The sequence below is a fragment of the Aulostomus chinensis genome, chromosome 15 (genome assembly GCF_037954235.1).
Source record: "Aulostomus chinensis isolate RoL2024-O1b breed Wild chromosome 15, RoL_Achi_v1.0, whole genome shotgun sequence".
In the NCBI taxonomy this organism is placed as follows: domain Eukaryota; kingdom Metazoa; phylum Chordata; class Actinopteri; order Syngnathiformes; family Aulostomidae; genus Aulostomus; species Aulostomus chinensis.
In genome coordinates, this window is record NC_141334.1 from 10,172,683 (window position 1) to 10,187,592 (window position 14,910).

The window sequence follows — 14,910 nt, forward strand, 5'->3', positions numbered from 1 at the left end:
ACTCTCAGCTGGAATCACGGAGAAGAGCGAGCGAAGCAGCAGACAGAAGCGTCACCACATCTGCTGATTCCACCGCAGGATAATGCAATTCTAAAACAAGTCATTAGAAAACTCATGGTAGCATAATGACATTTACCCATATGGTGTGTATACACTCACCATTCCCCTTTGAGTTCCAGCTACCTCATCGCCACTCAAGTCCTTTTAATTAAAAAACGATTGAACTACTCAGTGATTATGTGTTTGCACACGTTTGTGGATTAATCACATCCGAACAATTTACGTCTCATAATCATGCATCAAGCTTTCATCTGCATCTCACGGTTGGGGAAATGGATAGACACCACGAGACGGGGCTGAAAGTCATCCTTGGTTTAAAGAGCATGATGTAGTTTGCGGTGAAACCTATTTTCATGAAACATTCATACTGTAGGATGATCGCAAAGTTCTTGTTCACGTTTCATCCACCCGCGTAATCGGTGCACCTGCGCATTAATCCGCAGGACGAACCGATGGAGAACCGAATGAACATCCTTTGCAAATATGTGGCAAATATCCAGTGTTTCGCTGAAAAGCATTGTAACATGATTTGAAGTGAAACCCCTGATTTTCTCAACAACAAAGAAATGAATAATATAGTAATAACTAAAGTAATAATAATAATAATAATAATAATAATAATAATAATAATAATAATAATAATAATAATAAAGGAAATGTATTTTCTGTTAGGTGAGGGTCTCATTTTTCGAGTTTTCGCCTCTTAAACTTCTACCATCTAATGCTGTGTACTGTTTTATTGTGGTGATTCAGTTAGCTGCTAGTACCTCTAGCAGCACCACAAGCTGATGGAAGTTTTGTGCCCAGTCAGCAGACACGTAGCTCGGACAGATGTACAAGCTCAGGGGAGGAATGAAAGCAGCACCAGTCACGAGTCTGTGCGCCATCAAAATGATGGCATTTTAAGCTCAGGTGCTGCATGTTTTTGCTGCAAAACTTTTGCTGAAGGTCACTGAAGTAAATTTGAACTTTTACACTCTTTTATTTTGTATAGATTGATTTTGTAAAATATATTAAATAAATAGAGAAGGACAAATTAGCATCCTACATTTCTTGAAGCAGTTCTTAGAATCTATCATTTTAATATGAACAAAGAGCTTTGGGCTGCTGAGAGTCATTATGATTGTGTTAATTAAGTATTTATGATTTTGCCAATATGGTGTTTATCCCCCTTTCAGCTTGTCATCGCTGTTTTTGTCTTTCTCATCCATGCTTTTTTTTTGGGTGGGAGGGATTCTGCTTTTGGTTTCCACACTGCTGCAGTCGTTTTATAAACCATGTGTTTTTCTGTTCCTGACATAGATGTCGAGCTGATGCTAAATTAAGTTGTCATAGATGACGGAGTGCTGTATTTTACATGCTGCTCCGGCTGTAAATTTATATATTATTTACCATCACCGCATAAATGACTTTTAATCTAAAGCTTAAAAAAGGCGATCAATCAGTCGCTGTACCATCATGATGAAGCTCAAGAGTGAAACAGAGAAGTGAAGTTTCCACCGACACAGTCTTCACTGGGAAAACCACCCCGGTGTCTATTGCTCTCATGACCTGCTAATGACAAAGTAGAAGCCGCAAAGCCATCCCAGTTGGTGTGTCTGATCCTGCAGATAAGAGGAGCAAACAAGGGGGAGTTAACATAGCCACATCTTCCTGTGATCAGATTAGAGGTTATGAAGACAGCAGCTTGGAATAGTAATCTACCAGTTCATCCTGAAGACACCGCAGGTGCACGCAGACAGGATCACGTAGACTGTTGAACCACTGCAGGGATCCAGCATGGAAAAGTATTTTGAAAATCATCAAAAGAAAGTCCTGCTATTTCTTTATTTCAGAGGAGGGGTACTCACTTTATTTTTCTTGACATATAGTTTCTAAAAGCATAAGCAGAAATCCTGAGGCAAATTTGTTTTTTGTGGCTATAGTTTGTTTACTTTGGTCAAAATCACTTGATGAGTTTGCAACATTCTTTCCTCATTTCACTCATTTCATTTCAATCATTTCTTTGATTTGTTTCTGGAAAAAAAATCCAAGTAAACCAAATAAAACATGTTCACTTCGCTTTTAAGTGTGTGTGTGTGTGTGTGTGTGTGTGAGTGTAGTATTGTTTTCACCCTTTGAATTTGTGTTATCACACACTTTATGACCAGTACGATGCAATAACTGTGCATTATTAGGGCTGGGGGTCCAGGTTAGACATGTCGTGGTTCAAGGAAGTCTCCAGCAAATGAATGTAACCCTCATCAAGATGAGTCAACAACACAAAATCATCTGTTATCCACCATCTTATGTGCACCATTATTTTGAAATTATATGGCCCACCTTCTTTACGTCAATCAGCTTGTTGTTTTCATTCATTTCTATCTTTGTGTATTCATTGGGCGGCACGGTCGCCTCACAGCAAGAAGGTTCCAGGTTCGAGACCCTTTCTCCCTGTTCCTGTGTGGGTTCTCTCTGGTACTCCGGCTTCCTCCCACAGTCCAAAGACATCAAGAGGGGACGAGGCTGATTGATACTCTAAACTGACTGTAGGTGTGACTGTGAGTGTGAATGGTTGTCTGTCTACATGTGTTGGCCCTGTGATGGACTGGTGACCTGTCCAGGGTGAACCCCGCCTCTCTGCCTGATGTTGGCAAATATAGAATGGTTGTTATAAAGAATCAGTGGTAATCAATAATACTTTCATGTGGTAAAATGTGTGATTCCAACTCCTTTCAGGTGCTTCCATCCTTTCTTTACTGATCCCGAATCATCAAATATGCAATGCAAATATATAAATGGATCACATATTCTTGTTGAATCTAAAAAGCTGAATGTTTAGTGAGATGATCTTTGCAAATGAAAGACAGAGGAGGGAAATTCAGCAATGCGCTTGTAAGCCAGTCTGTCATAATGCGACACCCAGGCTGGTCGATCTGTCCCTCCATCAAACTCTCCCCTCTCCAGGGCTCTGTTCACCTAAAAGTCCTCAAAGTGTCTCTTACAGTGGTTGTTCCTGCAATACCCTGTATATTAATGATCATTCATCTAAGCTAATTTAATTTACCATGCCACTTATTCACTAGCGACAGTTTTGCACCTCCCACACAAAGACATCGGTTTCCTCTTGAGAGAAGCTTTTGTAGTGAATCCACCCCCAATTATTCTCTCCGTCACAGACTCAGCTCCACGCGCAGAGACCAATCAGTTTAGAAGAAGGGAGGGCTGGAAAAAAGAACTAATTTGATTTATGACTGACATGAGCCATAACCACATGCTGGTAATATATTTCCCCATAATCACACCCTGCGTCTGCTCTTCAGTCGTACCACACGTACTTCCAGCGAGGACATTTCTGAAAGTCAGCAGCCACAGCGTGTGTTGATTCTAGAGAACAGAGCCCACAGATACCAATTTGTCCATCCACGACAGCCACAATAGAGTTTGAGTAATTCCTGCAATTCAATTTTTTTCCCCCTCATTTCGTTGCTGAAATCTCTGATTATCCTGCTCTCTTGATATCGGCATTGTTCTGTTGACAGACTTAAGCGCAACAGGTTCTCATCCTTTCTCTGAGAGGTGCTGAAAGGCATTCTGGGAAATCATTACTGTGGAGGTAGCCGGCACTTTGTCCCAATTCTATATTATAAGCTACCGTACAACAATAGACACTGCAGGATTTCAGCAATGTTGTTTAGTATGAGAGAAATGCATGGCGAGGAGGATTTTGGAGATTAAAAAAACCCAGCACCAAACACTTTTACATATCTTTTCAATCATCCCTAAGGGGAACACGTGGAACGCAGCTGCGCAGAGACTAGCAATATGACGGAAACATAAGTGCAACATCCAAAGAAGGTGGAACCGTGTGTTGAAGGGAAAATATGTTGCAACATACTGTCATAAATGAAGCATTGTGATGCTTCAAAGGTCTTAGACTCATATTCTCCAGATGTAAAAGGACATTTTTTTTGCCGTAGACTGCAGAAAAAGTCACATCTTTGCAAAACAAAAATGATAAATAATCATAAGGCTGGTATTCTAAGGGATTCGAATGGGTTGGCCAGCCCCTCAAAAAAAAAAAAAAAAAAAGGTGCTTGGTTCTTTGAGCAGGATGATGTAACGCTGGAGGACTATTATACATTTGACTGTAGAAAAGGAAAACATTGAAGACCACAATTTAACTGTCGCCTGATGTTGCCCTGAGTTACTGGAGAACAAAACCTACCACGAAAACTGGGTTGTTTTCTGTTTCCAAACTCAAAACAAAGTGCATATTGTACACAACTAGAAAACAGCCATGATCCCGGTGAGAATACTGCAACCTTTGACAGTACAACTCAACTCCTGCAACTCGCTGGTGATATCAAACAATTAAAAAAAAAAAAAAACCCAAAAACATCGAAACCCTAGTTCCTACTCGGAGATGAAAGCAACTCAGTTTAAACCAGTTTGAAGCAGCACTGTCAACACAATTTCATGTCATCACAAAGATGTAACAATATCTGTTTCAACCTACATGATGCAATTACAAGAGGTTGAATAATATGTTTGGCGGAGGTTCAATCTCTTGTAAATAGATGCTTCACGAGTGTAACTGTGCCAGATTTCATTCCTACTGAAATCTTTGCCTTTGTGACATTTAATCTAATGCTGCGGCCTGATGTCACTCACAGCCTTCCAGGGAGTGCGCTTTAATTTAATCATCCCCCTATTAGGTATGCATGCTATATCCACATGCCAATGCCAATTGAATCTTCTAGTTATATTGCTCCTTCTGGGACGGACCCCTATACACAGAAAACATATCATCATGTTGTTTGCTGTTTCATAAAACTCGGGCCGGCAATTTTAAATCTTTCCATCTCTGAAGAATTATCATGCATAAGTACATGCTCAGAATGTGAACCGCGCTTACTGGCCTTGCAGTGGCATGGCCTCTGGCTTTCTAAGTAGAGCAGGGGTAAAAAAAAAAATGTACATAAATGTCCTCAGGCCAAATCTGTTTATGATGGTGAGCGAGGGAGTGGAAGATTTATTTACGTTGTGGTGGGTGGAGGAGAAACAAAGACAAAAGAAAATGAAAGGTAGTGTTACTTGTTGAAAGAGATCGATGAGGAGCTCAGAGAGCAGACGTGACGACAATGCCGAGGAAACGTATGAAAAACCACAGATACTTTGGGTGGACAGTGAGGCCGAGGCACGGAGGAGAGCAGTGGCGTGAGCAGGAGGTTTGAGTAATTCATGTAAAGAGTGGAAGGAGAGCTGCACAAACAATAGAGTGGCACCCGGCAGAGAGAACCTGCACTTTCTGTCCTTGCTAGCGCACTACCTCTGGAGCCCTCTATGTCATATCCACATCAAAGTTAGTCCACTAAAAGTATTTTTTTGTTGTTGTTTGTTAAAGTTTTACTTTAACTTTCTGTATTTGAGGCAGAACGGAAGGACTGGACAGTAAAGAGAAACAAAGTTTGAGGCCACAGAGCTCAGACACCGGTGATGTTGGCATGAGTCAAACACTGATGAGATCTCAACGCTAAACTGAAGACCTTCTCTCATGCGACCAACATAAACTGGAGGGCACAAAAAAAGACCGGCGGGATGACGAGAAAGTATCGGTCGTGTAAGGGAGCGACTCAAAGTGGAACACAGATTCTGATGATGGGAGCCAGTTAGCGGCTAAGACGAGCCCTTTCAGTGAGCTGACTTTCATCTGGTGTTCTAGTTGAAGCCGCTTTGCTTTTGCCAACTAAGCATCCCATTCATTAGAGATTGAACATATTTGGGTTACCATTAATCATTTTTACAAAACAAAAATTACAAATTGAAAAATATCAGAATTTGACTTCAAAAGTGAGCCTCTGGAGCACTTAAATGTTTACACGTTGGTTTGAGTCTTTTCTGATATGAAGTTTTAATGATGGAGGAGTTTCTGTGCTTGATATCATTTCTTTTCTATTTGATTTGGAAAAAGAAACATTTCCCTCATTTTAAATTTACTCATACATCTCATTTAGGTTCCCACTACATTACCGGCTTAACAACTACACTTTTTTAATATTATTTTCACAAAGCTTGCGCATGAATTTATAGTTGAACGAATGTACCTTTCATGAGTGATTGAGAAGGGATGGGAGGAAAAACAACAGACTCCCTTGAGTATCGGGATTCTTTATTTTAAAATATCATGAACTGCCTTTTTTAAAATTTCTGAATCCTTTACGAAAAAGATGAAAATGTTTAAAAAATATCAGTGTTAATATAATTTCCCCATCAGCCACGGACCTGTGTGGCACCTCAGCCGCCGATCTTCAACTGACAAGTATTCAAGAGAAGCCACGTGTGGTTAGAGGAGAGACACGGAGGTGCAGGGAGACATTTCTCTAACGAGGACTGCTTTAGATTTATGTGTCAGGTAGAAAAATACATCATGAAAACATGAGGGAAATCACGCAGGGCCACATTATTCAGCTCTGCTGCAGAATAATTGTCAATATCCAGTTTGGATTTTCAACTGAAAGTTTACTGGAGAGGCTTTAAACATTTCATCTCAAAGGACAATTTAAGATTTGCACAAACGTTGTGAGCACATGGTGAGGTAGGCCAGAGGATACACACCACGTTAAAAAAAAAAAAAAAAAAGAACAAAGAAGTTGAGTTCTGACATTAAACTCAGAACATATGAGGGATAAGGCCACCTGTGCAAAATCTAACTGGAAAAATCAAAAAATATATATATATTATTTGACTCAGTTTAAAGTGAGAAGGCTTTTTTTCCTCACAAAGCCATGTGTGATACTGTGCGATAGAAGCCCATCCAGGGTGTGTCCTCCTCTGGTGACTGCCGGAATGAGAAGTCATCCTCTCCGTCCAGTTAACTGGGAAAATAAAATCTTGGATGGATGGATAAATAAAGAATGTCAATAAATCTCCCAGCTAGTTTTCATTCTATTTATTCATCTTCATCGTTTTGATTGAGTTATAATTGGAGCTTTTAGTCTTTGTCAAACAAAAAGAGACCTGTTTTAGTCTTATTCTAGTCAGTGTAGTTTACTACCAGTACCACCACGGGGCCAGTTGTGAATGGTACCCAACCCTTGTGTACCCCGGGGTCGTTGTGACTGCCATGCAAATTCTCCCTCAGGCACCTTGTTACCAAACAGATTCAGGTGTATTAAGTCCTCACTTGAAGAGTAAATATGGTTGCTGTCCACCCACACAGGTGTTTTCCTTCATGTCGCCTGATTACATCGAGACAGCGTAGGCGACTACCGACCAGACATAGTTTGATTGACAGCTATGGTTAGTTTCAATGCACCTGAGGCAGCGTTATTAGAGTTTTAGCATCATGCTGTCGTTTCCAGTGTTGCTCTGCCTGGTTGATCTGAGGTCTAAGAAGCTGCACTAATTTAAAACACATGGACCTTCATCTTTTACGTCGTTTAAAATATTATTTGGATGCTGCATGCACACACTAACGTGCTTTTAGTGAACAGAGATGTTTGCACAGTGCTGGTTCCAGGTCACGGTGTGAATACGTGGGCGTTGCGAGGCTTGAGTGAACTAGTGTGTTTCAAGATAATACAGAAAAGTGACACGGTGTGATCAGGGCTACGACCTGTGATAACTGCAGCTCATTTCCATCCGCTGTCCTTGTAACCTCACACAAAGTCTGCTGCTAGAGAGAGACGACGCTGCACATTCTCTAGGAATGTGGGAGAATGATTCTCCCACATTCCTAGAGAGGAGATATCATAACCTTACCGGCAATTTAGTTCTCTACTGCTGGGCACGTCGTATTCAGATAAACTTCTCCAAGGATCAAGTAAAATTGTGTTTCTCTTAATCTTTCCACCGTCTCCCTCTGTCCTAAAATGCCTCAGAGCTGCAGACTGACATGTCTCCATCTTAAGTCTCAATCACCAGCAAGGCTTTAAGTAGGAAATGACTTACTGATCTTTATAGATTCACAGAGTTACACTCACTGCATCTGCTTGCATCAGCATTTCTGATCTAATTTTTCACCTGGCAAAGTTTCAGAAGGACCATTTCAGTTTGTTCATCGGAACGAAAAAACAAGTAATCACTCACTTAAATCCTTTTTTAGAGTTATTGCATAGTAAATGTGTGCCTCTGCTTTTAATGCATTAGTTTAGAGTGAAGTTAAATAAAAGGATGATTAGACTGTGGGCTGTCTGAACAAAAGAAAGGAGGAGGAGGAAGAGAGAGATAATGAAAAAGTTGAGGGAGAGGTGACACTGGGATGAAAAGATCAGAGTGTGCATGTTTAATCTGCCAAACCTCCACACAGGCAGGGAGCAGGCAGGAGATGGTACCGATGGCGCTGAGAGTGAGGGAGGCAGGCGGCGTGCTGCCAACATAAATCAGTGTCATGCCCTTGAGCCACACCTTACCGGAGAAGCACGCCATAAAGCATTGTCCTTGCTGTCTGTGTCTGAAAGTAAACTCACAGGGAGACAGACATTTCATTAATGCCACGCTTGATGCTACTATGGGCATTTTCACACGTTATTAAGTCTAATTCAAGATTCATATTTTTGTTGCATGGTGTAAATTTGGTTTTATATTGCAATTGTGTGAGCACGCTAAAGGACGCAGCACTGGAAACTCATCAAAAAAACTCTTTCAGAGAACGAGGACCTCAGTGTTGAAGAAATAAACGCAGTATAATTCAAACTTCATGGAAGCCCTTCCAGTCGGGTTGGTGACATGCGGGAGTTGTGAACCCGTTACTTGTCCTACTGTCCTCACCTCCGTCTACGTATGGCAGGCCCTCGACATCTGATTAGAGAAAAATGAATGAACGGATTCATTCAGTTGAACTAAATATTTTATCACTGGAATGCTCCAAAAGTTGGGTTAATTCAGACAGTTTTATTCCCACTTCAAATGAAGCGCACCATGATTCAGCCTGACCCGGACACTGGTCTGAATCGCACCAAACAAGGTAGGTGTGGCAGCAGTAAAATACTCAACTTTCAGTGAAATATACTTGAGCGAAAGAAAATATAACAAGGATGGATGAAATCTTAACACTCCTTTAATCGGGTTTTCTCAGTGGTCTTTTCTTTCAGGGACTCAACACACAAAAGCTTCTTTTTTTTCCGGTCCAAAGACGATCATTTAAAACGACCACATCCTTTTAAATTAAAATACCAGCACGTGTAAAACCCACACATTTTCCATGCCTTCATTTTCAAAATGAAACAATGAACGTTAGATAAATGTGACTCATCTACATCTCACTTTGCACACACTGAGAATCACGAGCAAAGATTTAAAAGTAAAGAGACGGGAACCTTAAAAGAAAAACAAAAATCCAAAGAAAACAGATTTTAGTAAAACATGAGGGAATTAAAAAATTAAGAGCTACAGTTCTGTGTAATCAAACCTCTTTGGTAAAAGGCCATTAACTAAACAGAAAGAGTCATTTCCATCAAACTGCCGGTGTTCCACTCCTGCTCTGCTGAAGAAGTGAACAACTAAATATCAGTCTTTTGTTAGGCTGCCATTGATGCAGATGAATGGCTGGCCGCCCCTCCGCTGCCTCCGCCTGATACGCTGTTATCTCAGTAGCTCGTGCCACCAGTCACAGACAGATCTGATCACCGGGCAGCCACGCGGATGACTGAGATCAAGTTCAGCTGGCCAATTTGTGGATGTTAGCGAGGAGTCTCCTGCTGTATTCCCTGTGGTCGACCGGCTGGACCTCCAACACTGTTACCTTCACTCGACTCTCATCCTGTTGAGGGAGAGAAAAGAAGCATCGTACCACAACACATTTTAATGAGTCGCCTGGTTTAAACAGTGATCGGTCTCCCCCAGATCTAACCATGCAGCTTAACTGGTTTGGTTTAAAATAAAACTTAGATTCCTCCAGTTCAAAAATGACCTTCCTTTTAAAACATCGGGGATGTGGAACAATATCCACAGTGTTCTTAACCTCTACTGGAACTAATATGAAGCTGGGATGGTTTGTGCCGAACAAGTGCGATGGTGAACATCCACAGCTAGCAAGTCTCTTTTGTAATCCATCTCAGTGCAACCGACGAGGCAATTCACAGAACCTCCGGGCGGGGAAGGGTTTCACTCTGAGGTGATTCATTCATCAGTCACCTTTTACTGCATATCGACGGTTGACAAATAAAAGGAGAAGAAACCATTCAAGCGCTGGACACACAGAACAACTACAGGAGGAATGGACACCATTCTTCCTGAAGTTGGTTCCTCAGGGGAGTTTCGATGAATGTGCTTAAAACATGTCTCATCTGAACTTCAGCTCACCTCTCATTTATTCACGTTTTTCCTTTAATTTGTCACCCGTTTGTGTGAGACTAAACACCCCTCAGTGTTTTTGCGCCTTCAAGGGGAGAGAAATTAAAGGCTGCAGGAGGGCCTTTGTCGAAACATAGGTTCTGCTTACCGGTGACAACTTGTGAAAATAATGTTCTTCCAAAGGACAGGGCGGCGTGAGAAGGAGGGCGTGTTAATTTAATGCCATAAACTAATATTCTAATCACATCTGGAGGGAAAACAATCACTCTGTTCACCCTGCCCTCATTTCCACGTGGAGGGGTGGAGTTCGGGTTCTTCTCTGAGAAATTACACAACATTAAATAATTCTGGATGCTGACACACAAAAAACACACCTTTCATGCAACAAAATAAAAGATTTGTAAGCGTTTGCCCCAGCACTCATTCTCAGAGCTTTTTCAAGAAAGGTGGATAAAGCATACAATTCAGCTTCTACACAAGGAGATTAGATCAATTTAATTTCATATCCCTCATAAGCATCATCTCAGGCTCATGTATATGTGTTAATCTTAAAAGTTGATGTCCATTCTATCACGTGGTAACACTTCAATCATCATTATGGGATTGCCAGGGATGAATCCAATCACTATTCATTCAATTGTCCGGCTCACTCATGGGTGCCCGGTTGGGCCGACGACCTGAAGTGTCACACGTGCTCCGTGTATTCACTGGACGAACACCGTACATCACCCGATCTCGCAGTTGTACTGAAAAAAAACTGCATTCATCTACAGATGCCATGCCATCAGAGCTAAAGTGAGACCGTTACAGAGGAATAATGTGAACAGTGGAGGTTCTCTGTGGAAAGATTAGGAAAATGGAGCTGTAATGAATAGTTAAGAGTGATGGATTATACGTGAATGAGAATGATGTGAAATATATGCTCCTCTAGCTCAGCCACACTAGCGCTGTAGCTCTTATGGACAGCAACACGTACTGAGAGGATCGCATTGCCTGCTTGTGGTGAACCGAAGGGACATTGTTATTGTCAAATCAAATATGTCTCCAATTAGATGGAAAGGCGGGAAATTTTGGTTCCCCCGGACGTGAATGCTAATGTTTTGAGGACCTCTCACTGAACATCTCCGGAACCTCCTGATCCCCAGGTGACGTGAGCTCGATATCTGTGGAAATATTTCAAATATTAATGACCGATTGGGTTTTGATGACATTCAGTTCAAGCATTCGTGCTCCCTCAGCATCTCTTGTAATAGCTCTGGTCATTCCTAAGTTTCTCCTCGATCACCATCATCATCATCATCATCATCATCGCACCATTTGTCCAACACTTTAGTTTCTGACTGGATAACTGCAAATATTACATTCTTATTGCCCCTTGTTTCTCATTCTAGTTAGGGGCTAATTAGCAAATGCACGCTGAGAAGCTTAACAAAACCGTATTTGAATTTAGGCGAAAGTACAGCTGAACAGTACATTGTCTCAGAGCTGTTAGCTTGGCATAGTCATTTGTTTTTATTACGTAACGTGAACTGTATTTCAAAACTCCGTCGTTTTTTCTTATTTTCTCATTCCGTCATTGCAAAACATGAGGGAAAAAAAATGAAAAACCCTAAAGTTGCCTGAAGCCTCAAGTAACACACATATTTTCATAATGTGTTTTAACAGGCTACCTGATCAGTAGGCAGTTAAGGGACCTGAATGTGCTGCTGACAGGACCTCCAAAGACTGGTTTGTTGATGATTTTTGTGATAGTGGTGTGTGTGTGTGTGTGTGTGTATAATAAGTTTGTGTGTGGCTCTCAATGGCCTGTCTGTTAGCATAAAGCAGGAAAAAAAACGGCTTCCCTCTGACACTAATGTATTCACAGAGTCAAAGTCAATTCATTCACTTCAGACAGACGTGGGAACACACACCTGCACCTCACGCTCTCCTTCCTCTGTCTGACCATCTCCAGGGTTCTTGTGAGGAATCTGCTACACCTCATCTCTTTCACGAGTGTGTGTGAGTGTGTGTGGCTTCCTTTCCAAAACATCTATGCATGTGAATAGTGTGATGTGAGCTTTGTCTCGTGTGTGCGTGTGTTTGGATATTCAGTCCTACTGCCAGGTCTCCATGGTAATGGCGGCTCAGGGGCTTGGGTCCAGCTCCAGCTAGCACACCTGGGAGTTGCTTCTTCCGCTTGTTTATATACATTTATTCTTCATATATGTGATATATATCTGTTCTAACTGTGTTATCTTGTTTTTCTATACCCTCATTTTTCTACCTCTGACTATTCTGAACAAACAAAAGCAACCTTTCCTCTGCTGCATGTCAAGGTTAGTTTCTCTGTTAAGGTTTTTTTTTTTTTTTTAAATCTACATCCAGTGTCTATGAGTGCAGGATGTTGTACACTGTACAGATAGTAAAGTCACACTGGAAATGTTTCAGATATTGGACTATATAACAAAAGCCTAAATGGTTTCTTGTGCCACTGTAATTGGAATTTTTGATCAATACAGTGTTATCTGTTCAATTACCACAGGAAAAGAGAGGGAAAAAACAGGCAATAACAGGAAAATAAAAAGTTTCTATCCGCCAAAATGTGTAGGCAAACTATTCTAGATGCTAGTTTTGAAAATTGCTAAATGAATTCATGAAAAGAGACTGGAGGTGACGGCTGCTGCAACAGTGAAATCAGCAACGATTTAACATGCACAGTTATTGACAAAAAAGAATTTTCTGAATTTGAAGGCAGTATTTTGTCATCTCGGCACTAAAATAAGACAAACTTCAGTTTAGTAACAAAAACATTTTAACCGTGACTTTTAAATTATGAGCCAAAGCGCAGTTGTCCTGTGTGTCCTTGTTATGGGAAGTGACAAAAGCATAAATTTTGTTACTTCATTAATCTAGTTTAGCTCAGACATGTCATTACATTGTTCTATTTTTATAAAAACACAGCAGTAGTTGTCTGATCTTTTTGTTTTTTGTGTCACACTCATGAGTTAAAGGAACAAAGGCTGAGGTAGAAAGAAGCAGCGGAGAAGTGAGTCTCAGACTTCTTCTGCTCTGTTCTCATCTTTGTGAATCGTGAGATTCAAAATAAAAACAGTAAACTTTTACTGAGAACCACCAAAATAAATTCTGACGATATGAGGTGAATATATATATATATATATATATATATATATATATATATATATATATATATATGCTCAGAGCTATATATGCTCATCATCACTTTATGCTTTAGGAAATTCTTTTGATTTTCCAACTATTGTGATACTTGTGTTGGTGGTCTTGCCACAATTTTATAGAAATGTCATCAACAACTGTTCTGAACCTCTAAGCTGTTTCATCCACATTTGCAGTTATTAATTATCAGCTGTGGGTAATTAATTATTAACTGTAATGGGTTACAGTAAAAATGGGTGGAAATACAGGGGGAGGTTGAGGTTACTATGTTATTACCAAGGTTCCAAGCGAACATTCAGAAATGGGTCATGTATGCTTGGTTAATGCTTATTTCAGCACTCTTACGTCAGCATTAGCTAACTGCTTAATGGCACCTTATTTCTAAATGTTATGCTGTCATTTAGGCAACTGCAACGGAGAATAAAACAGAGAGTATTACAGTTACAGGTGCTGGTCTGGGATCTGTAGCTGTTCACCTGGGGTGAGAGCATCATAGAAATGAAGCTCTGTCATACTCAAGCTGTTGTCAAATGAGTTCAAACAGTGTTGATTCGCTCATCACAACTGGCCTGATCTCCCTCCGTTGTTCAGTATACAGCAGAGCAGATGGACTAACGTGCCATTGCCCGTTTACAGAGTAATTTCAATGCAACATGCGCATAAAATATGACATAGTTAACCGTGTGCGTGCTCTTCCCACTCCTGCAGATCGATTCCTGGGAGGTCCAGAGAAAAGCGGGCTGATATGTATCGTGTTGTAAGTACGACGACTGCAGGTCAAAGGCACGACTGTTTACAGTGAAATTTCTCTGCCTTCTAGTGGCTCCCAAACCAGTTACTTTCTATTGTCTTTGCAAGGAAAATTTTCACTTAAACAAAAGGAATTCTAGTTCCAACAACCCTTGTAGGCCTGCTCCCAAGTTTATGAACCATTTGTTTTAAATGACCCTCGATCTTTCCTGTAATGCAAAAACTGTATTAGGAGCCAAAGGAATAAAAGCAAACTCATCACTATGATGTTTGTAATGTGGGCTGGAATGAAAATTGCAGCCTTTAGGCAACTATTGTTGCATCACAAAAGACATTTGCTATAAACAGACAACCACAGTTCACTAAATAAGTGAGTATTCCTCTTCACTGCTTCAAATATCAGTCTAGTCTATTGAATTAGTCCAAAGTGTGTATTCATGAGGACTGAATGATGATACTTTCTCTTAATTTTCCAGTCAACCAAGAATGGGCCTATGAACTCTGGGTAATGTTCCATGAGGGTTTTCTAGAGGTTAGGACATTTCAATCATTCCACGCAGACTCACAGTACCTGCCCCTAGTACCAAATTAGCTGCTGAATAATTCAGCTAATTAGGCTTAGACAGACAATAGCTAAATACTTATTAG

The 14,910-nt window shown here is 40.7% G+C and overlaps 1 protein-coding gene across 1 annotated transcript in view; it reads right to left on the reverse strand.

The window, feature by feature from the left end:
- Positions 1–8,967: 8,967 nt before the first annotated feature.
- LOC147248625 (replication protein A 70 kDa DNA-binding subunit-like) overlaps positions 8,968–14,910 on the reverse strand; it is a 40,288-nt gene continuing 34,345 nt past the window's right edge. The window contains exon 17 of the mRNA XM_086226625.1: positions 8,968–9,802. Within this exon, the coding sequence (XP_086082751.1) occupies positions 9,701–9,802 (102 nt within the window). The 3' untranslated portion in view covers positions 8,968–9,700. The remainder of the gene's footprint in view (positions 9,803–14,910) is intronic.